Genomic DNA, 27,299 nt, shown 5'->3' with positions numbered 1-27,299 from the left:
AAATAGTTCATGTTTCTTAGTGGTCTTCAGGCTTGGCACTAAGTAGAACACTTTGCAATAATCCTATCTGAAAGTTACAGATAACTGAGGCAAGATCTATAAAAGATAAAGGCATAACCTCACCAAATACAGATGAAAAAGCATACTTGGCTACTTCAACACCCAGAAGCTGCTAAGCATGCATGCTATGAATTAAGAAAACATACTTGAAAAATTAGAGGTATGTTGTTTTGTATAATAGATGCCAAAAAATTGCGCTGGGTAATAGCTTATAATGAAAACCTTCTAGCTAGGGGAAAGAGTTGAATATTAAAAACTGGAGTCATTAAAACATTCTAACTTTGATTTGACACTGCTCAGACAAAACTTCCCTGTCAAACTAATGGGAATCTTGGCTGAGTCTGGACTGTATGACTAGACCTTTAGTTTGTCATTTACAATTAAAAAGAAAAAAAGCAGATGAATCCAACAGAGTTTTCGACTGTGTTTAATATAAAAGGATTTCTGAAACTCTACCCTGAAAACCTCTATTAAAGAAGAAACTAAGTGACAGCGCTTATGTTTTACTAATACAAAATGATGTTATATTAATACAAGATCCAAATGCTACATTAATAATTTTAATTTATTGTTAATATTTTACAATGTGGGATCTCTCTTTCCTCTTCTTTTTACTGGTATAGCAGTAGAAAAGAAACCTTTCCTTGACCTATAAGTTTTCCTTACCCTGCTTTTACCTTTTACTTTTGGTTTATTTCTGGGTTTATTGAAATGCAAACTGTAAAGGAGTAAGACAGCAAAACAAAAATCATAAGCAATTGATCTTGGAATCATTTAGCCAAGGAGAACAATAACATAGCTGAATATGTATTTCAACAAATGGTTATGATGGGGAATGTGAAGTAGGAGCCTCCGCAACTTTGTCAGAGCAATGAGGAATTTCCCACTCCATAACCCCAAAACACAGCATTGTAGTTATGACCTTTCTGACGAAAGGACACTGGAGGGTACTTCTTTGGAAGTACATCAGAGTTTTCCATAACCAGTTAACAAACAGGATCAAAGTGCTTATCTGGTTCTATTCCATGTATCAGGTATGTTACTTTCAAGTGCTAACATAATAATGGAACATTGATACAGTAAAAGATTTCCACTGTGTTACATTTCAGGACAGATGATGCCGTACATCATAGCACTGAAGGTGCTAACCATCCAGAAAACTACTGTTGAATGATTCAAGACACTCCTTTTTCTCCTTCCCAAATGGGACGGAATGAGCTGTTTTTGTAATGCTCCCAGCCCCTGGCAGACCAGAGAGCAAGACCAGAAGTCAAACCCACATCTCCTGCATGTCAGTGCAGAATCTTACACGAACTCTGAATTTTGAGCACTTTGAGGAACATAGCAAAGCCTAGCTGAAACGTCACACTTTGGCTACATGGAATAGCTTTAAAAATGGTCACAAATTTTTCATGTTTCTTGCTGTGCCATCATTTACTGTACATAGTTCAGAATGTCTACAGTTATTACTGGAAATTCAAAGCTAAATAACTTTCCCTCTCCTATTACAACAATCGCTTATAGGTATGTAAACTATATACTTGAACTTCCAGAGACTTTTTAGTCCCAGATCTTTCTTTACTTCATTAGATGTTAGCAAACTCAATATACTGAAGGTTCGACTTGGTACTGATTTGGATTTTCTTTGTCCTGAAGTACAGTACTGTAAGACATTACTGTAAGTAAGTACATTACCGTAAGACAGGCTGTACTTTCACATTTCTATAGTGGAAAACTTTTTTTTAACCCTTATGTTTTGGACGTTGAGACTTAAAACAGAACAGATACCCGAGTTCCACAGTTTAGTTGAGCTAATATTTTCAAAATAACCAGCCCTAAAATTAGTCTTTAAATAATCCTATCGGGTTCTTACCTGAGGGTACAGCAGCAGTGCTGAAAGGTACAGAACCAAACGTGTCTGTACTAGCAGGAAGTGACTGGCATGAAGATGGGATAAAGGCATCACCTGGAGTTGCAGGAGTCTACAAAATGAGACAGGAATAAAATACAACAGTGACATATCAGCTACTGTTTCTGCCATCAGCAATCGGCATGCACTGAGGTGCCACATCACCTTTATCTCCAAAAAGAGAGGTGCAGATGTAAAGAAGCAGCAGGAAAAAGATCATCAGCACCACAAGACAGAAGACAACAGGAAAAGAGAGAAAAAATACAGAACTCTTAGGCCATGAAGAAAAAGAACAATATAACTTGCATAATCATGTATCACGTGCAAATTTCTGACAGCACCTGTTTCTTAAGAAATAGAAGTCTGTGATTCTGAAGCTTAATAGTTTAACTGAGGATTGATGTAAACAACAGACACAGAAAATAATGCAGAAAGGATTTTAAACCAGGGTGAAATTACTGTATTACAGAAGAATGATTAAATATTGCTCCAGTTCATCAATAGGCCTAGAGGCAAAGTCCTGCATGTTAGAAGAAGACTGGTCCCATTGTTAAAGATAAGGATTAGAAGATGGGAGATCTGAACTCTCTTCCTAGATGTGCCACAAAATTCCTTTGTTACCTTACTGCACAGTGCCTCAGTTTCCCTATCTGGAAAAGGAGAATATTAATATTCCCCTATGTCACAATCTGTTTTGAGGCTTAAAAATGAACTGGAAAAATTCTCTATTTCTACTTTATAATGAAAACAGCTTGTTTCAAAGGCTTCCATCTCCTTAAAGTAACACACACATTTTTGTTTTTAACTTGTTTTTAGGTCCTTCTTCCCTCCCTTAGCTGAAGGACTGGGATATGATCTTTGGAGGTTCCAAAGAGTGATGTCATTCAAAGCTGTAACCACATCTGATGCTCTCCTTCCCAAACAACTGAGTTTTACACAGAGTCCCACACAGCAGATGCCGCTGCTAAACGGAAGTGATGGGAGCTGCAGCTCAGGTTACAGCCCTGTATGACATCACCATTCAGATCTCTATTTAAAAAAAAAAAAAAGGTTGAGGCCATCCTTGCACATCACAAAGGAGCAGTGCGATGGGGTGTTCAGCCTACACAAGGCCTGAAGGGGTTGTAGTGGCTGGGTAGGCCAATTAACTGCACTGGCTGTATCTGGAGGAAGAGACAGGGAGCAATGAGGATTAATTAAAAAGGAAGCTCAGCTGCACAAGAACAGGAGGGGCCTGCATAAAGCCCAGTAGCTGAGAGGACAATGGGGCTGCAGAGAGAGAGAGAGGCTGCAGTCACTGTTACGGTGACAGATGGCAAGGGAGGAAATCGCCCAGGGATACACGGTAAGGGCTAGGACCCGATTACTTGTTGTAGAGTCCCTGGTCTGGAACCCCTTGTAGAGGGCAGGCCTAAGTCCCCCTACCAGCTACGGGGGAAGTGGCACCATTAGGGCAGTGAAAGAGAAGACTGTGAGGGACAGTGGGTCCTGAGAGACATTGATGCATGTGATTTCCCCGGTAGGGGAAAACCACAGTGACCGGACTGGGGGATCAAACCATGAAGTGGGAGCAGCTGAGTCCTGAGAGAGCAAGACAGGGGGTGACGGTGTGCAACCGCAGGAAGAGGCATCAGCCTGGCAGAGTTAATCCCCAGACGTGGTCAGAAGGAGATGTGCCAGCGGTGAGTAGAGCACCCCGAGACAAGCAGTGATTGGAGAAAACCATTTTTTTTCCTTTTTGAATATGTCTGCTTCCTAGTTCACCTTTATTTCACTACTGTTTGAAAAAACACTTTGAAATCTTCATTTTGGAGTGCATGCTACTCACCCTCCTGCATTTCTAGACATGGCTACAGTAAACCTGCTTTTTACCGGCCAGGTAGAAAAAGGCAGGGCAAGTTTCCCTGGGTACTTACTGGGGGAGAGGTTACATCAGGAGGAGTGGACATGTCCCCAAAAAGCTCTAGTTGGGTAACAGCCTGCAAAGAGAAGAATACATCTGTATTTATCCTTTAAGGAGAATCAAGGAAGAGGGTGCCTGAGACTGTAAACAAGTAATGAATTCATATCATCTATCCAAAATAAAGCTATTTATGCCTTGATTGTCCCCTCCGTGGGGATGGACTAGGCCCTGGGGCTGGCTCACAAACCTACAGGAAGCTCAAACAGCCCCTGGGAAACTCTCTTATGGGGGATCCACCACAGAAGGGGATAGGGCAGAGAGAAAGCATCCACAATGGGGCTATATTCTCTTTCCACTCTTAGCTTCACTGGGCACAGGGGATGTGTGTATGTCCCATTGCCACCCAACCCTTCCACCATGGCCCCATCTCTGATCTCTCAAGCCCCAGACTACAACCTCTGTGGGGTCCAGGGGAAGTGGGTCGAATGTTGCTATGGAGTTGGCTGAGGCCCCCCCTTCCCCATGGGATGAGTGCGGCCTGCACGAGCCCTAGGCAATGAGGGGAGACACAGTTAGGCATTACCACTGGATAGCTCTAAATGCTAGAAATGTTTTACCAGGGACTCCATTTGGAGTTTGGTTTTGAAACAGATCAACCAAAGAGGTCTCTCTCAGTTGGACCAGAAGGGGGAAAACCCATTCATAACATATAGCAGCCTCAGTGGCTGCATAAGCAAAGTATCGGCCGAAGCTCAGACTCAGCACTCACAGAGATGAATTTAGACTGGACAGAGCCACTAGTGACATGGAAACCCAAGCAGTTCTGAGGAAGCCTTGCTTTGACTGTGTCTTCTACAGTACACAAGCCAAAATAGCATGAAACTTGATAGTGATCAAGTATTTACATCTGCCATATAATATTAATGATTCCTCCTGCACCAAACTTCTATGAAAGTATAATTTAAGTATTTTGATCAAAAAGAGCTGCTTGAAGGTATTTAGGTACTGATCGTAAGTGGGATCAGTTGCTGCAGTACTATCCTCCCAAAATTATTTGTATATTTAATTTTTAAAGGAACTTATCACATTTCCTGTTGTATTGCACAAAGTCAGATTACTACTGTATCTGTGCAGTGTGAATTATTGTCCCATTATGAAACAGCCTAGGAAAACAAGATGACATGATAAATTGATGAGTATTCAGAGGAGTGAAATTTATACACAATTAATAGAGCTGGTTGAAATTGTTTAGGTAGGATACTTTTTTCTTTCTGAGAAATAAATTTGCTGGAAATGAAAATTTTTGTTCCTTTCAAAATTTTTCCAGTTTTGTGATGAAAACATGAACCTTCCCAACAAAAAAATGTGTGGTATTTGATTTTTTTTCATTGTGAAACTGGAAAATTCCTGTGAAAATTACCAAAAAAAGGCAGGGGGAATTTTTGTTACTTTAATTTTTTCCCCAAGGAAAATACTCACCATTTTCTGACTAGCTTTAACAATTAATTACTAGTCAAGATTCTGGAGTCAAATTGCCTTCCCCCACCAACCTTATAATTTAGACCAGGGATAGCCCCTGTTTCACCCAACCTCTGAAAAATATCAGGGTAAAAATCTTCATAGTTTCATTTTAAATTTATCTATAGACACACCACTTTGAAGGATTCTGGTGGGAATCCAAAGCTCTGAGCAGCTCCCAGTTCTGACAGTAGTTCTTCCAAAGCTTTATCCTGTATCCTTTATTCAAATAAGTAACCCCACTGAAGTTATGGGAGTTTTCAGTATAGATTATTCGACAGGCAAAGGTTACAGAGTTTGGGCCATAGTTAAAACCAGAAAGAACCAAAATATTCGGGAACTCCAAATGGTTCTGAGAGCTGAGGTATCCACGGAACTTCCACTGCTCTCCACCTAAAACTCCATGCATGGGAGGTAACAGAGCAAGTAATAACACTTAGGACTTGCATAACTATGGGTGCTCTCCATCAGAGCCACGGGGCAGATGTTGGGGGACTCAGCCAATGGCACTGCACATCTGTTCTGTCAGGGGTAGGGGCCACTGAAGCAAGAAGCCAAACTGGCAGAACAGTTCCTAGCTTCACATGGAAGAGTTTAAAATCTACCCCCTACTTTTCTTACCGAAGGGACATTACAGGGAATGCTCAGAGGGGAATTCAGTGAGGTTTTCCTCCTTTCCTCCACTTCTCCTGTGGCTTCTTCTGGAGCCCAAGAACATGAAAAATCAGGCTTTTAAATTTTAATGGGATTGAACATCCATCTTAACTCTGTTTCTTGTCCCATCCCCCACTTTAGGTGGGATCACAAGGTCTGGAGACAACTTTGCAGCCCTCTAATTCAATAGGAGAGTTGATGATAGGCTTGGAATTCTGCTGAGTTCTAAATCATATAGGGCCATGGGAGTAGCCGATGTTTAGCACTTAGGACAGTTGGGCCACATTCTATTTTCTGAATCATCTTACATGAAACAAAAAAAGAGGGCAAATGTTAAAGGTTCTCCTCATATCATCAGCTCCCAGCTTTTTGCCACGAATGATCTTTTAAGGAGGAAGGCTACTAATTCAAAATGCAATAGTTTGAGTGATTTTTATATTTTTCTTAGATATGTATTGTTTAAAAAAGAGGCAACGCTACAGTAAATTAGACACTCTCTGCCTTGAATTAGTCTAGCTGCATTAATGGCACTCAGCCTAGGAATGAATTATTTTACATCTCCTCACATTCTGTATTGTGTTAAATAGATCATTTTGTGTTTTGGTGATATGCTAAGACATTTTCCACTAAAGGTCTATATTTCCTTTCAAGAGTGTGAGTGTAATTCTTATAGTCATGGGAATGGGATTTACGCATGTATATGGGGAGAGGATTAGCCCCCTTCATTTTTTAAGGCTGCACTTATTTTCTTGGGTACTAATAGAAGAACTATAGAACTAGGCTCTCCAAGAGAAGAAGCAGATCACTCTAGTACCATGCACAAAATTGCTAACCATTTAATCTTAGCAATGTCTAGAAAAACCTGAATAATAATGATACTCCTAATTTAATCATTTCAGATGAAACTTCATGCCAACCAGCTGCCACCAATGGCTGCGGGGGTTGTGACAATAGCACAGAGTCACTTCCTTCTAAGAACTCTAAATTGCTTGTTTGAGGTTGTCCCTAAAACTTCTGTCTCTGCATCACTGTAAAGCTTCTGGCTAGAACCTCCCCCAGCCTCCTCTTGTCTGACTTCCTGCTAGCATTCTAAAGAAACTGTACATGTCCCTTCATAGATGAGACCGTGTGGGTTTTCCCTGCCCACAGGGAAAGATCCTCCAAGCCTTCCTCTCCCACCATAAGGGAGAGAAAGTGAGAAGCAGAGCTGCCAGTGACTGCAAGGGGTACCAGGTAGTGAGACCGTGTCCTGCACTACCCAGGTTGTCAGCCTAGGGGAAGAGTCTGTGTAGTGGGCGAGGGGCAGAAGTTTTGATGGAACCCTTATCCCACGATTCATATTAATGTAGCCTAATGTAGAATAATCTACATTAATGAATCTACATTAGAATGAATCCCATGATTCATATTCTAGCCTAATGCAGAATAAGTATAACTGAGAATTTAATACAATGATTCTTTTTGAACTCAAGGTTTCAGCATTTAGTTCAACAGCAGCAGGTCACATAACCGCTCTGTGACTGTCACTCTGTAAAATGGAGATAATGATACTTTTCAAAGTGCTTTAAGATGTGTGCACCTGTGGAAATTCATCTCAGGTAAAACTCCAAGGAGCTCACGAGAGCCTCTCTGATATCACAGCGATGGGGACTATATAAACCGATTGCTGGATAGAGCACTATTGAGTTGCCATTACTTTGTTTATGCTAATAAGCCCTTCTACATGGTGACCCCAGAAAAAGAGCAATATATTGGCATGCCTGCAACTTTGTGTACAACAGATGCTAGAAAGCTATGTCAGCAAATGTAAACTGTAATTTAGCGTGAAAATAACTTTTGAGGATACTTGTTAGAGAGGCTTAAACTGCAACATTTGAAACTGGATTTCAAATCCCACGAAGTCTGGGATTGTTTGGATGAGGAGTTCTAGTTCTGGATCCTTGCTAGGGCTAAATTCTCTACTGGTCTAAACGAGTACAGCTCTTTTTACATAAATGGAGTTTCAGACATTGGCAGACATTTTGGCAGCTAATCTTTACCTTTCATTGGTTTTAAACTGTTTCACTTTCTGGGTCACCAAACAGATGAATTTTCCAACTATATAATTTCTTTTTAAATTATCCGTACTTGGCATTAGCTACATTCTGGTGCAGCTAAACCCAAATGGAACATTTTCAAATTGCACTAATTCTAGTGGTGATTTCATCTACATTTCCCTTTCATATTTTTAGTGTCATAACCTTACCTGAGTGACTGTAACAAGATTTTCATCAATATCCAGCAATAAGTTTCCATTCTGCAGCTGTAAAGCATGATTTATGACAATGAAATGAATGATTTATGAAAATGACATGAGTTCTGAGCATGACAATGATAACCTCCATAATTATTGACTTCCCTATGGAAACGAAAACCCTTTCAGTCTTGTAGCAAGCTGCTTGTACTCACCTCAAAGATAACAAATCACACGTTTAAAAATGGTGCATTTGAATGCTGCTAACATAAAGTGCAAATATACATGACACTTGCCTGAAGTACACTCTTGTACAACGCCAGTTCTGTCATGTATAAGGCTACATCAGTGCAGACATTAGAAATAGTTACTCTTTAAGGGATTTATAAGTTTAGCTATAAAAATTCATTATGGTGCCTGCTCCTGCTCCCATTGAAGTTAATGGGAATCTTTATTGACTTCACTGGGGGAGGGAGTTGGCATTCTCAGCTAAACAATTTGATAATATACATGTGGGGTAAGAAAAGGCTCTAAAAGCAAATAATATATGCAGCAAAATACACTGTCTATTTAACTAGGTAAAACTATGGGTTTTGAAAAGTGTATTTATAAATTAATAAATGCATATCTAAGATTACAAATACCCTTTCTATAATCTGCAAGAGAATATTTTTTAAAATGGTGGTATTAATGAATCCAAGATAAATCTAAATCTACAGGGTTGTGTGTAAATGTATGTATAATGGAATATACTAAAAATCCCTCTGTTAGCTATAAAAATAATAGCTGATCACCTGACTTAATGTCATCAGAGGACTAAATTTCAATGTGATAAACATAACTGTTTTAAAGTGGGAGGGGACAAATCAGAATGATTTTTGCAACATAGCGAGAACTACAAGAGCAAATGAATTAAAGTTTAATCTGTGCTCCGTTTAAAGAGTGGAGGGGGCCAAAAGATGCCATTCCAGGAAGCTGGAATAACAAAGGCCCAGGAAATGGGCTGACAGCAGAAGAGAGCCAGGAGTCCTGGGGAATTAGGAGTTGGATGAAGGGGAAACCCCAGAACGCTATTCCATTAAGGGCCCGAGATCAGGAGCCCTGTCATGTAGGACTGGACAGGACTCCCTTCTTTTCCAGCCAATCGGGAGGAGCTCTCTGGAGGAGGGCAGTATATAGACTGCTTTCTCCTTCAGAAAAGTAAAGACACTGGCAAGAGAAGGAGGTCAGAGCCAGAAGGCTAAATTCCAGGGAGAGACAGCCATGAGAAGCAGCCCTGTGAAGAGCAGGCTGTGGCTGTGTGTGGATGGCAGAAGAGCCAGAGATAAACGTGAACCTTTGGGCTGCAGTGACAGACTTTATTGGTGGGGCAGTTTGGAAGTGTTTCCCAGCATTACACCAGCCCCAAGCAGAAGGCAGTAGAACTTCTAAGATGCCGTGGGGGGAGTTTGTAAGGAAAGAGGGAGCACCCAGGGACAGCTGCTGCAAAGGGAATTCTGGTCATGAGGGACTGCTCAGGAAGTGGCAGCCCTGTTACCTGATGACAAACCCACCAGTCAGCAATTCACTGGAAGTTTAAAAATAGCCTGAAAGGGTGGTTCTCCTGTGTCTCTGATAATAAAATTTGGGCAACAAGCAATTTCAGATGACGGAAGTATGACATATTATATATACAGGGCCCAATACTGTAGACTCTGTATATGAGGAATTCCTACTGAAGTTAAGGGAAGCATGAAATCAGGTTTAGGCTATTAGCCCCAGAACCTCACTATAAATCCAGAAAGCATTCTTGATATAAAAATTGAAAGGCTTAGGCCTTGAATAAGGACCTCAGGCTTTAGCCAACAGATTATATTTCTTGATTTTGACCATCACTTCACCAAGTCATCTCTCCCAATTCTTTACAGGTTTTACAATCATGGTAGTTCTGAGTCAGATTCTGCCCTCAGCCATACTCCTGCACCTACACTGATTGCTCTGCAAAACCATTTGAAAAGTAACCATACCGTAGCACGGAAGAAACACGTGTGCAGCATAATAACAGACCATTAGTAATAACTTGACAGTGCTACAGTGGGACATCCCTGAAAACAGTTTGCCTATCATGTCACTGCACATCCCCAAGTGCCCAATTATCACGTCGCACTTAGACTACATCCTCCATCAGTTCACGTTCAGCATCACTTACTGTTGAGGAGAGACTTCCAAAAGGTGAAATATTAGTGTCTATTAGAGAGAGCGTGGGAGTGTTCAATAGCAACTTCTCCAGGGTTGCATTAGTGTAACTGAGGCCAGAATTTGGCTTATTGAGTCTTTCTTTGGTTAGACATTTCAATACAAAAGGATTTATCTTTATCAGCAAAAGTAAACAATCCTCTCCCACTCGACTATATAAAAAAAGAAATCTGGAAAGATGCTTGGTTCCTTGATCTTTCTGTAGAATTCCTGTCTCTGTGGATTTCTCTGTGTCGTGATGTAAAAGCTGCCTTTAATTACTGGAAAATGCATCTTGTCTTACATGAAAACACCGCCACAGCTTATTCAGCAAGGAAAACAAAAGTCAGCTGTAACCACTCAGAGGTGGGCACTGGAAATACTATTAATCCTCATATCTTGGTGGTATTAAACCTTATAGTGAAAGCTGAGTCTTCCCATGTAGACATATGCTGTTGTCTTTTAAACATTAAATATTTAAATCTGGCTTCTTAAAGCAGGCTTTAAACCACTCCAGCTGAAAATGAAACTTCTTGTGACATTTTTCACTCTTCAGTGGATACAAGGGAGCGGAAGGTGCATTATACAGAAGAAAGCCTAGAGACTATGACTACAGAGTTAGGCAAGTTGTAGCTTTCATACACCTAAATACAAGAAAGTCACTTCTACACTTTATCTGTTGATGCAGTAGGGGTTGGAACAGTACTTTGTTGTGTTTCTTGAATTATTGCAAAGATATAGATTTACAGTAGAAGAACTCTGAGGCAGGGACCCCTGTATTGAGGGGCTGGTAAAACACCTTGCAAACCTTGCTACAGAAATAATAGGCCAGGTACTCAGCTGTTGTTAATCAGCATAGCTCCACTGACGTCAATGGACACATGCTGATTTACAACAGCTGAGGACCTAAGTTAATATTTCTGTACTTTGATTATGAATGAGACAGTAATAGTGATGACTCAGGAATCATGGTGTTGAAACTTCAGAGGATGAAAGGAGAGGGAGTGGTCAAAAAGGATGAATAGTGCATGGCAGCTCATCTTATTGTCTAATATAGAGTTCAGTGGGTTAAAATGACAGAATAAAGTACTGTACGAAGTACAGTAATTAACCAGTAAGGAAAGTAATTTAGTTTTTATTTCTTCCTTCTTTCCTCTTACTGGGTTCTTGAGAATGTCATGAGCACTCCAAAGAGCAGAATATCACTCAGCTAATTCAAGCTGCATAGGTCTAGCATGATAAAGAGGACAGATGCTTGACACAGCTACTTGTTTGCAAGGGTGGATGTTGAGTCTGAAGGCGTCTGTCTGTACAAGTTGTGATAAGGAACAGATCCTCTGGTTTGGAGTAAATAATTTAAAGTAGCTCTTACATTGAACTGAGGTTGCTTGACTGTGTTTCAGCTAACTTTGTATATAAAAAGAAAAGGAGTACTTGTGGCACCTTAGAGACTAACCAATTTATTTGAGCATGAGCTTTCGTGAGCTACACGAAAGCTCATGCTCAAATAAATTGGTTAGTCTCTAAGGTGCCACAAGTACTCCTTTTCTTTTTGCGAATACAGACTAACACGGCTGTTCCTCTGAAACCTTTGTATATAAAGTTCAGGAGACTGAAGTGAGTGATGCAAGAAAGCCAGCAGGGCACTAGAAGAAAAGCAAAATGACACCTGGAGACCAAAAAGGCAATACATAGAAGACCAATTCTCGGTAAGACAGGATAAGATTCTCAGTGCCCCAGTTAAAAAGATGCTCTGCCTGAAAATGCCCTGGCAAGGACCTGAACTATTCACATTCTGAAGTTAGCTGGCCACTAAAGTTCATACGTCAAGTCCTTCAGTTTGTATCTTTATGAAATATTTATATCTTGTTAAATATATTTCAAATCAAATGCATATTAAATATTTTAAGCTTTCAGAATTTTCAACATTATATACACAGATGTTTCCTTAAATGGCGATTTACAGTTCAGACTGCTAACAGCTGTAGAAGCAAAATAACTTCTTTCAGCATCCCCATTGTATATTTTAGAGATGGGCATGAGCCACAATGCTTGAGTCAGGTTCCAAAATTTCTCAAAACTTGAAGTGTTTGCACATCTGGGAGTTTATTTATTATTTATAACCCATTGTAAAAAGCTGAGCCATGTTTAAAGTTGGGTCTGAACTTCCCAAAAGTCCAGGAATGTTTGGATCTGGGCTGTTGGTCCAGGCCCATCTCTAATGAATTCAAACACAGGTAAAGATTGCCGTATCTTGACGAGCACTCCATGTACCATATTCTTCTCTCAGTTACAGTGGAGTAACTCCACATAGCATATTGCTGCTACTCCGGATTTACACAAGTGTAACCAAGGGCAGAATCTGGCCTACTCTGCCGGTGCAGAATGCAGTTGCTAACCTTAATGGAACAGGTTGCTAAAAGAACTTAGGACCAGATCTTCAACTGCTGTAGGTTGGCTTAGCTCCACAGACTCCAACTGAGCTACATCTATTTAAACCATATGAGTATCTGGCCCAGAGTGACTGCACTAGCTCTCTGATCACTTTCAGGTACAGTTCAAGTGCTGATGTTTATCTTTAGTTGACTTGGTTCCTGACAGTTTGCTTCTCTCCTTAAACCCTTTCTGCTACGGTCTCTTGTTGTTGGTCCCATGGGACAAAACTCTCTTTAATGTCCAAAGGAAAGTTCTCCCACTTGAGAGGTCCTTCTTTTGGACATTTCTCACTGGGGGAGTAAACCTGAGCTTGAGCTTGGCAAGATTCAGATCATGATGTAAGATGTATTCAGCTACGTTAGCTTTGGCTTGAATCTCCATCTTTAGAGCATGTCTACACTGCAGCTGGATAGATGTACATGTACCAGCTTTGATCAAGCTATCCTGTTAACAATAGCAGCATAGCCAGGACAGTGCAGGTGATGGCCTGGGCTAGCCATCTGAGTGCAAATCCATCCGAGACGCTAGGTAAGTACTTGGGCGGCCAGCCCATGCCACCACAGCTACAGAGTTATAGTAAGTATGCTAACTCCACCAGCGCTAGTGTGTCTGTGAATCCGAGTTGGAAATTAAACCTCCAGCTGCAGTGCAGTTGTACTCTCAGCCAGTTTCTCTGTTCCTGCCCCCCTCTGCCCCTTTGTTAGTTCACTGGGGATTGCTATGTTTAAATGGTGGTTAAAATGTTTTTTGTAAGTAAATGGTATAGCAATAAATGAGGTATGGGGTAAGTTTAGGAGTAATTGACACACTTGGTGGGTTGTTTAAGAAGTGTTTGAGTATAATTATCCTCTCATTTGTTAGTATTTCATACAAAGTAGGCTTCCTCAGATAATCTAAATATATGTATTGATTCCTTTAGGCTTATTTTATTCCATTTGATTTGAAGCTGAGTTAATTCTGAATTCCCTCTGTGCCATAGGTGTTTATTCTTGATGGAAATGCAATTTGAAAGATTCATTCTAGGAGTTTACCTCTGATAGACTCTAGTCAATCAAGAATCCAAAGTGGTGACTATTATCTGTCATAGAATATCAGGGTTGGAAGGGACCTCAGGAGGTCATCTAGTCCAATCCCCTGCTCAAAGCAGGACCAATCCCCATATACAGTACCTAACAACTTCTCCTTCGTTTTTAAGTTTTACTCTCTAGTCTTTAAAAATTCCCTTTTAAGCTATTCTACACAGAGATCTTCCCACACAGAACTAGTCTAAAACAATTATTTTATTTACCTGTTAGAAAATACAAATGGAACTAACATGTGCCTAAAATAACCCTGGTTATTTTGCATCATTACCCCTTCTCCAATTTTCTTTTCTGACTCTTTGAGGCAGACTTTTTTTCCCTTTATTTGTGCAGTGACTGGCCCAATGGCACAGTGACTGGCATTTGCACACTACTGTAATTATTATTAAAAACAGGAATGAGACCAAAACCTCATTTGAATTTGGGGCTTAGATCTGAATATCATATAGCATATTCATAATGGGCTAAACAACTCCTCAAATCTGAACACCCTTGAGGTTGGGAGTGGCTTATGAATTTAGAAAGTGTATTAAAAATGAAGCAGGTTAAAACCTGAAGAGATCTGATAATAAAGAAAGCCCACGTTATCAGGTATTAACCTGTGGTCACCACATTGTTTTTCTTGTATCCCGAGCAAAACAAAAAACACACAAATAGGATGCATCAGTGAACCTCAATATTTAGCGTTTTAAACTGCTAAAATCAGTTTCTTCCTTCCCTTTTTGTATTATCAGAACAATCCATTTTTCATTTACAATGAGTAGTCACGTCACAAATATTAAAAAAAAACTTTGGAAGCCCAGAAATGCCACTTAAGCAGTTAAACTAAATGTCACCACATTACTCATGGCTTTGAGAGTTGACACAGCCTGCTTGCCATTGAAATTTATATTTAATATGTACTAACAGGGCTTGATATTCACACTCTAGAAAAATGAGTGTCCTTCTTTAAGTACTGTGCTAACAACACCCCGGAGAGTTCACTTTCACTGTACGTAGCCACTGGAATACAAAGAGAATTTAATATACAGTATTTCTTACCATGTACTGTAGAACAGCCCCTTCTTAGTTGTAGATTTATATACTGTTGCTACACTGGTGTATGTGTATGAGAGTGTATGCGCATATATATGACAGAGTTTAAATGCCAACACACAAATGAGTCCAACGTTTTGGTATATACTGTGGCAGATTCTGGCCTGCATCAGGTTTCTGTTCAGCACAGGAAGGGGGCGGGAAGTTGAGAGAGTGTAATGGAGCTGATTCTGGCTGAATGTCTCAGGGCTAACCTCAGCCTCAGCTCTAATTCCATTGAGAGTTCTAGACCCCTTCATAGTCTCTACGTCAGTGGAGCAGAGCTCTGACATCTTCCCTGCCCCTAAGCTGGGAATGGGAAACAGGCGAAGGGCCCGGACACAGCACATGCACCACAAGAGTATTCCCCGATGCCAGGGGAATTCTTGGCTGGATGATAGCATGTTTATGGCACCTGTGTGGCATAAAGGGGCCACAGTGTCAGTTCTTGTGTCTGTATTGTGAGTTCCATGACATTTGGTGGCTTTCTTAAGGTTCCAACTGCTAGAGTCATGTGGTGATGTGAGAATCTCTCTCTCTCTTTTTTTTTTTGGTAATAAAAGCTAAGCTACAGGCCTATGTGGTTACAGAGGAAAATCTGGAAACATGAAACGACTCCAGTACCCTAAAGACTCAATCTCCCACCCCCAACCAGAGGCAAATAAAAAATAACCCAGAATTATTTTTTAAAAAACACACTTATTTTTAAGCCACTCCTGGTTTTTGAACTCTAGGGATTAGCAGTACTGGAGCCATAACCAGGCTTGAGAATCAAGCCCTTTATTTATCCCAGCAATGTTGAATTCTGCATTAGGGTGATACTTTCCTGAAGTCCATGCATGTGTAATCACATATGATAAAAAAATGGGGCTTCACATATGTCTATTCATAATAGTATGGTGTAACGGTTGTATTGGCACTTGTATAGGATGACCTGCACAAGTCTCCAAGGGCGTCATCATGAAATAGTAACGCACTGTATTCGAATACCTTTTACCATGCATTGTGTAATAGGTTTGGACGTGCCTTAATAATTTATGAATACTGTATGAGACGTACCTGTTGAGATGGACTGTATACCTACATTGGGTTAGTGGAATGTTTATTATGCACCTATATTGCTTTAATTCAATGGGGGCTCTTCCCAGGAAGACAAGAAAGGTAAGAAAGAACAGCCTAGCACATACTTGAAAAGACAATTGGAGATCTGTTAGACTTGATGATCCTGCATCCTGCTCCCAAGGAAGTTGCAAGACTTGTTTGGCCACTGGTGCGAACGGACAGACCAAAGGGCTATAAACAGTTAGGCCACATCTACACTGCACTTTCATCGTTAAAACTTATTTCGCTCAAGGGTGTGAGAAAAACACTGCCTGAATGACAAAAGTTTTAATGATGAAAAGCGCTGGTGTGGACAGCGCTTCAACGGTGGGAGCCACTCTCCTGACGACAAAGTTACTGACCCTTGGTGGGGGTGATTTTATTTTGTCAACGGGAGAGCTCTTTCCCGGTGACAAAGAGCGGCTTCACTGTGCAATTTACACCCGCGCGGACGTAGCCTTATGAGGCCTGGTCTACACTAGAAAATTAACTCTGGTTACCTACGTGTGTCAGTGGTGTGGTGTTTTAAATGTAGACACGCCATTTGCATGTGGGTGTTGGCGTGGCTGGGGGTATGATTGAAAGACTGGTGGATTTAAAACAATGCCCTGCGGGTCTTGGGGTGCCTGTAGGCAATTTATATCTACTAGGATACCCAGGTGGAAGATGGATAGACATCTGGTAAATGTAAATGTAAATATAGTCTGGTTTAAGATAGCTTCCTCAGAAAAGCATTAGTTCCAAATAAACAATACTTGGCTTAAAGAAGGATGTCTGGTCATCGAATGCCAGTGGTCATAGCTTCAGAATCGCAGGTACTGAACCTAACTCAGGTCTGCTGAGTTAATTATGGTCAAACCCAGGCAACTGCAGCCCAAGACCAGCCTGAGAATGGGAGACATGAGTGATTCCACACCAAGAGAGGTGATGGCTCAAGGCCTGACACCGGATCGGGGGCAGGGATGCACTCAAAGACACTAGGAGGGGTCAGAGGTGCAGTCAGCCCAGTAACTGTGACAGCCAGCTGGTGACTCCCTTTTCTAGGACCATCCAGGACTGGGGAAGCCCAAAAATGGAGTAATACCACCTTTGCCTTCCATCTTCATATTATGCGCTGATCACTCCAACACTCCACTGCCTCATAGTCACATTGACTTTTATGTAGCAGCAGAAGAATGTTACTCTTTGACAAAGTTATGTTCTATATTATTTCTTAAAGTCACAGAAAATGATACAGCTTAATGTTTACTGCATAAAGAAAATATAATAATATATAGGAAAACAATGCCAGGTAAACTTCTACCTCTAATTTTCTATTTCTCTGTGTTGGAGTTTTTTTCAGAGGCTAATACAGTGAAAATTCCATCCAGCTTCCATAATGCAGAAACTGGGTGGATGTTTGTGAATCTGCCTTTAGAGTTATCTGAATGCACAGACATTACAATGCATCAGACACCATCATCATTTAATCCTAAAGCATCTGTACAAACACAGAGAGCACTTCAGGGTCACCATTCACTCCTGTCTATGGCTAGTTCCTCCATTAAGCCCAGCCGGGTCATGTCCTGGCATACAGTGTTCTATCACAGTCAGTGATCAGCCTCTACGTCAAACTAACCTTCATTGTGTTTATTTTATTTTCTTATCATCTTCCACGGTACCTCCACCATTATAATCTTTCTGATTGTAGCCAATCCTCTACCATGATTTCACTTGCTATTCTCCTTCTAACTTCATTTGTTTTAAAATCATTCCACTTGACAGCTGCCATCTTTTGAAGAACTCTTATCTCTACTGCCCCCAGCCTTCTGATGTCAGTTGCATTTAATGCAGCTGCTTCCAGCCCACAGAGTGTTAGCACTCTGGTTTGAGAAATTTTAATTTTGGTACCAAACATGTTTCTATTAGTCCATAATTTCTGCAGTTTCTGTGCAGCAGTTGTAGCTAAGGAACATCTCCTTTTAACCTCATCCTTGATGGCAGAGCCATCCCTTGGGTAGGGTGAATCAGGGTGACTGCTCTGGGCCCCGCAGGCCGGTGCAATTGGCTGTCACGGTCGGTCCCGGAAGACATAGGCACAGGAACTAGGTGTGCGGGCGATGCTGCAGCGCCCCCGAGGTCCCGGCTTCCACCCCTCGATTAAAAATGTTTCAGTGCCACTGTTGGAAGACGAATCCGTCACTTCCGCATGGCCCACCATCTTGTTGGCAGTTAGCGGAAACAGCGCCCGGCTTGGCCATTCACATTTCGGTGCAGAGAGTCCCCAGCCCTGGCCAGAGATCTGAGCTAGCGTGGCGCTATGACCAACAATAGCCCTGCAGTAGGCATCGTCAACTGCCAGCAGCAGTAGGCAGCCCAGCACCAGTCCAGATCCGTCCTGCCAGCCCAGCTGCCAATGCAGAGCGGGTTCCCCCACACCGGCGGGTGGTGATTTGTCCGGGTCCCGCACCCCGCTAGGGACGGACCTGCTTGATGGAACTGTTGGCACTGATCAAACTTCCTAGGTAAATATAAGGTTCTACTTGTTCTACTACTTCACTGCTGCTGCATTTCAGCACATTATCTATTGTCTCTTTTCAAAGATACAACGAACTCTAAGGAGACAAAGTAGCATAAGTTCAATTTTCCAAGGTTGCAAAGAGTATAAGCATTAATTCAAACATTGTCTGCCAGTTGTATGATGTCACTTGCATAAACTAAGGAGCTTAACTCTAGATCATCCAATGCCATACCCTCCAATTTGTCTAAAATTCTTATTGTCCAGTTTAAAAACATGAAGAAAAGTGATAGTGACTCCATAGAATCACCACATCATATAAGACTTTATTATTAACTTTTGCCATGAACACCACTAAAGGACCTGGTATGATCTATAATGGTCATCTGTTATATGTTGCCATGAGGATGTTAACAGGGGCATGGCTGGTAAATGATGTTAATCAGAAACGGTTACTATACGGGGAGAATTTTTTAAAGCATGAACAACTTAACCATTCAATTAAAAATGAAAAAGTCAATGGAACTGATTCTCATCTCATCTATACCAATGTAAATCACAATTAATCCAAACCAACTCCATAGAAGTCAATGGAAATAGCATGAAATTGAAATCAGGCCCATTGTATCAAGGGGAACTAATCTCTCTTTTGGGCACACATCCTGCAAAATTCCATGTTAAAGAACAAAGCTGGGCAAGCCCAGTGACAGTGAAACGCAGTGCAACTGTAAGTCCAAAATCAGCCCTTCCTTCCTTTCAGGCTATTTCCACATCATCAGATCATTCTCTGTGCTCTCTGTTTGCTTGCTGGTTCCCTGCTGTACATGTGCTACAAGCAATGCAGGCATGGAGACTGATCACAGGGAGTGCTGCTGGGACACACTTGAAGATGTATGAGTAGTATCCTCATGCTGAATGCCTAAACTGAAAGTCACTGAAAGCACTAAGCTAGGAAATAAAACTTGGTGGCAAAGAGCACGATACCATCTCAATGCTCAGTACTGTGTGGTCCTAATTATGGAGGATGCAGTCAGATCTCTGCCTGCCTCACTGTTCCTCTATTGTGTTAAATATACCATTTTTGGCAGAAATATATTTGATTTGCTGAACTTAACATTACAATTCTGTGAGAATTTGTGCAGGTAAATTGCACTTGCTTGGATGTTTATAGAAAGCGAACACAACGTAGGGCACAAGCTCAGCCAAAGGAAATTCATTTGCAGATTTTAAGGGTAAATCTTTTGCAATATTTGCCCAAAACTACTCCCAGGCAACTTCAAGACAGCTACAACTCCCTGGGCTACTTCGCCCTGGCCTCCTCCCAACACCTTCTTTATTCTCACCACAGGACCTTCCTCCTGATGTCTGATAATGCTTGTACTTCTCAGTCTTCCAGTAGTATGCCTTCTCCCTCTCAGCTTCTTGCACCTCTTGCTCCCAGCTCCTCACACGCACACCACAAACTGAAGTGAGCTCCTTTTTAAAATCCAGGTGCCCTGATTAGCCTGCCTTAATTGATTCTAGCAGCTTCTTGACTGGCCGCAGGTGTTCTAATCAGCCTGTTTGCCTTAATTGTTTCCAGAAAGTTTCTGATTGTTCTGGAACCTTCCCTGTTACCTTACCCAGGGAAAAAGGACCTACTTAACCTGGGGCTAATATATCTGCCTTCTATCACTCTCCTCTAGCCTCCGAGCGGAGTTCCTCTGGGCGGCGTCCACCGACTCCCTTGACGCCTTTGAGGAGCGGTGGGCGCTGTCCGGGGTTCTCTGCTCGGTGTCCCCGTCCGTTTCCCTTCGTTTGACCCTTTGACCGCACTCCCGTCCCTGTTTTTCATTAGTTGTCCCCCGTAATTAGTTGGCTCTCCAGGCCCTGTGGATCTCCCCCTTAGGCTGGGGGGGGCTCCTTTCGTAGTGGACGAGCTCCGCCCGCCCACTTCCTGGATCCCAAAAAGAGATCACTCTCCTCTAGCCATCTGGCCCGACCCTGTCACAAATGGTACTTATCTCTGAAAGGAAAAACTGTGTTTCTTTGAAAATAACAGATCCATATACTCAAAACTTTACCTTAAATCCTCTAAAAGAAATGCCGGTGTTTTTTGGTTTTGTTTTAACAGTTTCTCTAGGACACATTTGAAATTCAGAAATTACTTTATTTTTGTCTTATTTTTTATGGCCAAAACGTTTTTTTTTTACTGTCACGACTTTAAAATTCATTCAACTATACAACTATGAATTTTATACACAGCCGTATATAATTTTGAAGTCAGGAAAAGTATCTGGTGAAATAACCTCGTAATTGAACAAACTTCTAAGAGCTCTTTCTTTGACCTCAATAACTAACATTGTCCAGTAAAGCAGGTTTCTGAACAGTGAGATAAGAAAACAGCATCATTTATAATGATGCTTTTTCTACCCAAAACTTTATCACACATCTCCAGAACACATACTCGACATGAATAGGGAAACAGAGAAAGATTACTAAGCAAAGATATGCTAGCTGTTACAGGGTTTTGAGAATGAATGTTGGAGATGGGAAATTTATGGCTTATGGACACATTCAGGATCTGAACTTGCAAATGTAATTGTGCTCTCCCACTGGCACCAAGGGGATTACTCGCATGAGTAAAGATATGCAGGATGGGGCTCTCTGTAGATAACATAAATATAGCAGTCAGAGGCTGCTCAAGATAATCTGCCACCCTAGGCAGAACATCAGCATGCCCGCTCTCTCCTACCACACAGCATGACCCCTGTGTGTATTAATAGTTCCTTTACATGGGTGCCAGGCAGGGCCCAGTAGTCAGGACGTGAAGCTTCCAGCAGGGGTAAAAGGAACAAAGCCCCCTACACTTGAGGATCTGGAGATTGAAGGTAGGAGGAAAATATTGAAAATAAGCCCCCCCTGAGAAAGTCTGGCCCACATGGACTGGATTGAACTGTGGTACTAAATCTGGCTGGATGGGGAAGTGCCCTCCCCCATCTTCTTGGGATCGGGTATAAAGGTTTATGGGACCTAAGTGACTCCTGTAAAACTGCACCCACATTTCAAAGGGGATGCCCATGCAGACAGGAGTGACTCCCTGTGACATTCTGACCCTGCCACCTAGGTCAGTTCCCCTTTGGGGATGAGAGAATAGCAAATATAGCAGTGTGCTCCTTTGTAAACAAGCTTCTCTGAAAAGACCTCCACCCTAAGGGGTCAGCAGCCCTGCCCAGCCCCACACTAGGGATCTATCCCCATGAGGACCATGTGCTGGGACTCATGGCATGGGGCTCCACAGGCCCCACCATCCCATGTGAACCCCTCTGGGTGTCAATCCAAAGTGCACCCTAGGGTGCACAGGAAGTTGCATCAGGTCAGGGGGGTTGCAGGAAATCAGGATCTGAGTCCAGAAACAGAGTTTCTGGCCTGAGCCCCGGCCTAGCTAAAGACCTTCCTAAATTGAGGCAAGTGAAATCTTCCCAGTAATCTACATTTTCAGAGAAGACTGGACTTTGAAATCTTTCCCTCTTCTATTGCGTAACAGTAATTGTATCTTGTATGACATCTATGCTAACTTGGTCAATGATGATTATAATTTCCTTATGGTACAATGCTTAATCAAAAGGGAATACTGACATATGTTCAAAATAAATGTAATCCAATTATACACTATCTCTGTCAAGTTTTTAAGATTAAAAAAAATAGTCAACCACTTGGACTGTGAACAGAAATTGATATGCCATTAAAGAAACAAAATTAAAACGATTGTCCAAAGTACTACTAACATCTATTTTGTACATGCATCAGTATTCCTTTCTTATGAAGCATTGTACCATAGGGAAATTATAATCATCGTAGTGTAACAACTACATTACAGAATGTTTACTGAAAGACTTCCAACTCAGTTACTGCTCTCACAATAGGATATAAACAAACTGCACTGATTATAGCACCTTTGAGAAACTAAACATAGCTCACATTGGAAAACTGTCCCTGGGAGGGAAGTGTAGATAAGCTATGGGTGTAGACAATGGCAACAGGAGGAAAGGGGAAAACACTAAATCAAACTGACTGCAAATGGCCAATGTACAAGTGCTATGTCTCTTCAAACAGAAATGCTAGAAGTAATAATAAATCTGTCTTAATGCACGGTGTGTAAAGAAATTACAATTATTATTTTGAAAATTAGAGCCAACAGTAAATGCTGCTTTTATAAATGATACTCATTTGTGATTTTTTTCCTCTTACTTTTAGCAAAAGTGCTTCCAAAAATCAAAACAACTTGAACAAGGTGAAGTTTTCAGTTTCTCAATTTGTCATATATTCAAATTGAGAAGATGGGTAGCATTTTATAAATCTTAGCACTTTATGTTTCCTCCCACTGAAGATTCTGCCAAGATTTATAATTTTTATTCTATTCCAGATAAAATGGGGGCAAAAACGTTGATTTTAATCCCCCGGATTGCTTCTCAATTAGTATGTCTTATCTTGACTTACGCTAAGAAATGGATTTTCAAACTGGTAGGCATATGTTTAAAAAAAACACTCCTCTTTTAACCCTGCCATTCTGTAAAATCCACAAAAATAAAAGACTTTAAAAGAAAATACCAACCTCTTTGTTACAGAGAGTCAAAGAACTCAATTTATTGAGTAAGCACTTTGAGAACCATGTTTGCTAAGGTAAGATCTATTGGTTTAAGGCAGGGGTTCCCAAACTTGGTTAGTGGCTTGTTCAGGGTAAGCCCCTGGCGGGCCACGAGACACTTTGTTTACCTGAGCAGCCGCAGGTACAGCCTCCTGCAGCTCCCAGTGGCCACGGTTCGACATTCCTGGCCAATGGGAGCTGCGGGAATGGCGAACTGTGGCCACTGGGAGCTGCGAGCGGCCCTACCTGCGGACACTCAGGTAAACAAAGTGTCTCGCGGCCCACCAGGGGCTTACCCTGAACAAGGTGCAAACCAAGTTTGGGAACCCTGGTTTAAGGTAAAGTCTATTTGCCAACCAAAATAACTTTTATATCAACCTTTGGTATATGGGCTATTTCCCAGGTAGCTAGCACCTGTGGACTTGCTAATTTATTAGGGTTTTGCTGTGGGCAGAAAGAAGCTTCCGGATACTAGGAGACAGGGCAAGTTTGGACTCATCAGTGGATTGGGTCCCACCTCCCTCCCTTCTTTTAGGGAAATCAATCCAACTTCTGAGTCTATCACCTGTAGATCCAGAGTGTTCCAACATTCTTGGGGATGACAATATATAGGTGAAAAGGGTGAAGGAAGACCCTTATTTGTTTGAGGAAGTCTTAACTGGGAGGGATGCAGAGCTCCAAGTCTTAACCCCCACAATCCAGTCTACGACTTGGTACACGTCACATATACAGTACGAGGTGCATCCAAAGTTTGCCTAACTATGGCACTATGGTCAGCTTACTAGGAGTGCAAGAGTTGTAAGAATGAAACCAAGAGCATGATAGCTGCTCTTAACTCTAATATGGAGGTAGACGCCACAGAGACTACAAATCCCATTTGTGCTACATCTGCTCATGACAGAAAAATGATATGCATTTGGAAAGAGACTGCCTTTGATTGCTGTCCCATCTATTCCTGCTTCAAGGGGAAAGTGTTCTGTTTCTATAGACTGAAAAGAAAAGGGAACACTCAATTCCCAAAAGGGCTTTCAGGAGCGGAGCCGTCCCGAGTTTCTTATGTTCTTTGTTTTAGCCTTTAGCAAATTAATAGAGGCAACTTCTACTACTAAATAAAGTGTCCTTGTGTGCCTAAATCAGACACAGGTCACCTGGGTCATCTGGCATATAATGAATTTTAGAGGTAAAGGTAATTTGGCCACAAAGAATTCTAGAGATATATATAACAGGCACAGCCATAAATTACAAAGCTGATGGCAAGTGTCTCAGTGACAAAGAGTCTTATTTAAATTTCCCCTTGGATCCAGCTGGATCACCAGATATTGGGATCCATGTAAATGGTGCCTTCGTACTTAAGGTAAGGGCACCCAGGGGCCATACTGCAGCATATAAAAACACAATATTAGTACTTTCATGGTACTTCTAATCTTCAAAGCAATTACAAATATTAACTAATTATTCTTCTATTGAGTAGAACTTCATGAGCTGCAGGAAACCCATAAGCTGCTCTGTTTACTTCTGAAATAATGTATGTACTGTATTAACATTCCTCCCTTTCCTTTCAAATGCTACTAGCTAAGGGCAAAATCTCGATGGGGGCTTGGCCACTGACATCAATGATATCCAAATCTGGCCCTCTGTTTCAAATCGTGGGTCCTATTTAGGAAGATGACCTTTATGATGACCACGACTTTCTGCCCCATGGTTTAAGGGGGTAAAATTCTGCTCTTTTACCATACAAAGCTCCCATTGGTGCCTTGTGGAAAAGTCATACAGAATGTAATAGGGAATATTTTTTACAATCACACTATAGAATTTAATAGAAAAGTACATCTCTGCTACAGAAATATACACAATGATTCCAAAAGGCAATAAAATAGGAGATCACTCTATTAAATTCAACAGGTTTTGGAGGTAATTTCTACAAAATCTGATTGGTTTAATCCCCATTAAAATTTACAGGACTTTCCTATAGAATCTGCATAGTTAATGATAGCAATGTTAGTCCTGTGTTGCTACAGGAAAAGCAGTCATAATGGGATTTGTAGATATCATTAAGAAACACGTCAGAACATAGTGGGGACTAGTTCTCCACTGCTTCACATGTTATATGGTTATTTACACAAGTGCAAAGTAAGTGCAAAAGATTACCATGTCAGACCTTCTTCCTTCCTTTTGCAAAGGTGTAAGTGAATGAACCAAGTGCGAGGCAGTGGAAAATCAGGCCTGTTGGCCTCTATAAGATGAATGAAAAAGACACTTAAAATGTAGCTGAATTTTCTGTGGGATTCCCACAATGTGGAAGTATTTTAATCATGGATAACATCCATGATTTGTAATAGCCATTCAATGGACCTAACACACAGCCCTAGCAAAATAAATGTGATCTCCAATGGCATGACAAAATAATTGTGCCAAACAAGGACAAGATTTTTGCCTCATTTCAATCAGCTGCACCCAGTGCCAGACAACAATGAATGCAGATGCTTTCTAGGATGCTATCTGTCTACTTCTGAATCCAAACTACAGGAAAAACAAATCTAAGTCGACTAAAGACATGACAGCGCAGTGTAAAACATCAGATGCAAGCAGCATATGGTAAGATACACACTGCTAGAGGTCACCTAGCAACACTGCAAGGAAACATGTACAGTGTGACACAAGGCTGATGACATAGGTCACAAAGGGGATGGTATTCATGTGTTGACTGGAAACAAATCACTCTAATGTGGAGAGGCTGTTACAATAATGGCCTTTTGCTACAGTGTGAGTCTCACCACTGAAGACACCTCACAGCTACATCTCACCTTCAGTGCTGAAACTATACCGCGTTTAGCGCTTCCATTACACACCAGTATTACCATTAGACCTAAAGGCAGTAAATTCACATCGAGCGCATGCTGTCAATGCATACTGCCCACACTGCACAAAAGTACATCAGTCTATAGCAACCACTGACAGAATTTCTAATCCATAGAAGTCCATAGTATGCATCCATTTCTTTCTTTAAAAAAATTCCCATCCACCAAAAATGTTTCATACCCAATATGTGAGGCAGCTGGGAATCAGGCTCTGAATCTTTATATGGCAGTAAGATGAGTTGTTTGAAAGCCTGCATAAAATTGTAAGCAGATAGTTTAGACACATTGATGAAAAAAGTAGGTTTTATTGTGACTTGACTGACAAGCTTAGTGAAGGGTATTTACAGCTTGACTCTTGTTACTAAAAACACCATGACAGGTAAAACCTGACATGTATGTATAATGGGAAGACTGTGGAAAATTATGAGAAAAGGAGCTCATTAAACAACTAGTACTTTTAGATGGGCTAATTTCAAATGCTGAGCCACAATTTCTGAGTGGCGTACACCCCACTTAAAAAAAACATACCATTCGGGGAAAGCCTGATTTGCCTGACATCCATTCTAAACAGGTTTGTCTGGGAAAGGAAGCAGGGAGAGAACAGGGTATACCACAAGATAGGGGTCCTAGGGAGGAAGTTGAAAGCCATGGAAGGAATGTTTAAAGAGGCAGGAGACATGTCTGGGAATGGGGATATATCGGGAGAGCAGGAGCTGCTGCAAAGGGAAAGCAGCAAAGAACTGGAGAGAGAGCACAGGAAACCTAATCCCAGCGCTTTACATTTATAAAGAAACCTCTGCCCAGGATGTCTGAGAGGGAGATTTGTCTACAGAGCTGGGTATGAGGAGATTTGTAATCTGTTATTAGCAAGGCATTCCTTCTGACTTTCTGCGTGAGCTTAGGCAAGTCACCTCACATCTCTGTGCCTTACTTTCATCATCCGTAAATTGGGGATAATGATACTTACCTCACATGCATGCCACGAGACTTAAGGTTGTAAAGACACTACACAACGCAAAGCATTATAATATTCTTGTCTCAAAGCCTATACATACAACCCTAATTAATTAAGCTTTGTAACACAACTGTGAAGGAGAGTAGAAGTCATCACAATCCTCCTACAGAGGGGCAGA

The 27,299-nt window shown here is 41.3% G+C and overlaps 1 protein-coding gene across 21 annotated transcripts in view; it reads right to left on the bottom strand.

The window, feature by feature from the left end:
* DAB1 (DAB adaptor protein 1) overlaps nucleotides 1–27,299 on the bottom strand; it is a 697,001-nt gene that overhangs the window by 19,618 nt on the left and 650,084 nt on the right. For 17 of the 21 annotated variants that reach the window (XM_075131817.1, XM_048860469.2, XM_048860464.2 and 14 more), the window contains 3 exons: nucleotides 8,290–8,346; nucleotides 3,886–3,948; nucleotides 1,934–2,042 (listed from right to left, as the gene is read on the bottom strand). In XM_075131817.1, coding sequence (XP_074987918.1) covers nucleotides 1,934–2,042; nucleotides 3,886–3,948; nucleotides 8,290–8,346 — 229 coding nt within the window. The remainder of the gene's footprint in view (nucleotides 1–1,933; nucleotides 2,043–3,885; nucleotides 3,949–8,289; nucleotides 8,347–27,299) is intronic. The other 4 variants (XM_075131819.1, XM_075131820.1, XM_075131823.1 and 1 more) reach the window with 1 other exon arrangement.

This window comes from Caretta caretta, chromosome 8, assembly GCF_965140235.1.
Source record: "Caretta caretta isolate rCarCar2 chromosome 8, rCarCar1.hap1, whole genome shotgun sequence".
NCBI lineage: Eukaryota > Metazoa > Chordata > Testudines > Cheloniidae > Caretta > Caretta caretta.
This window is presented reverse-complemented; position numbering and strand designations above follow the sequence as displayed.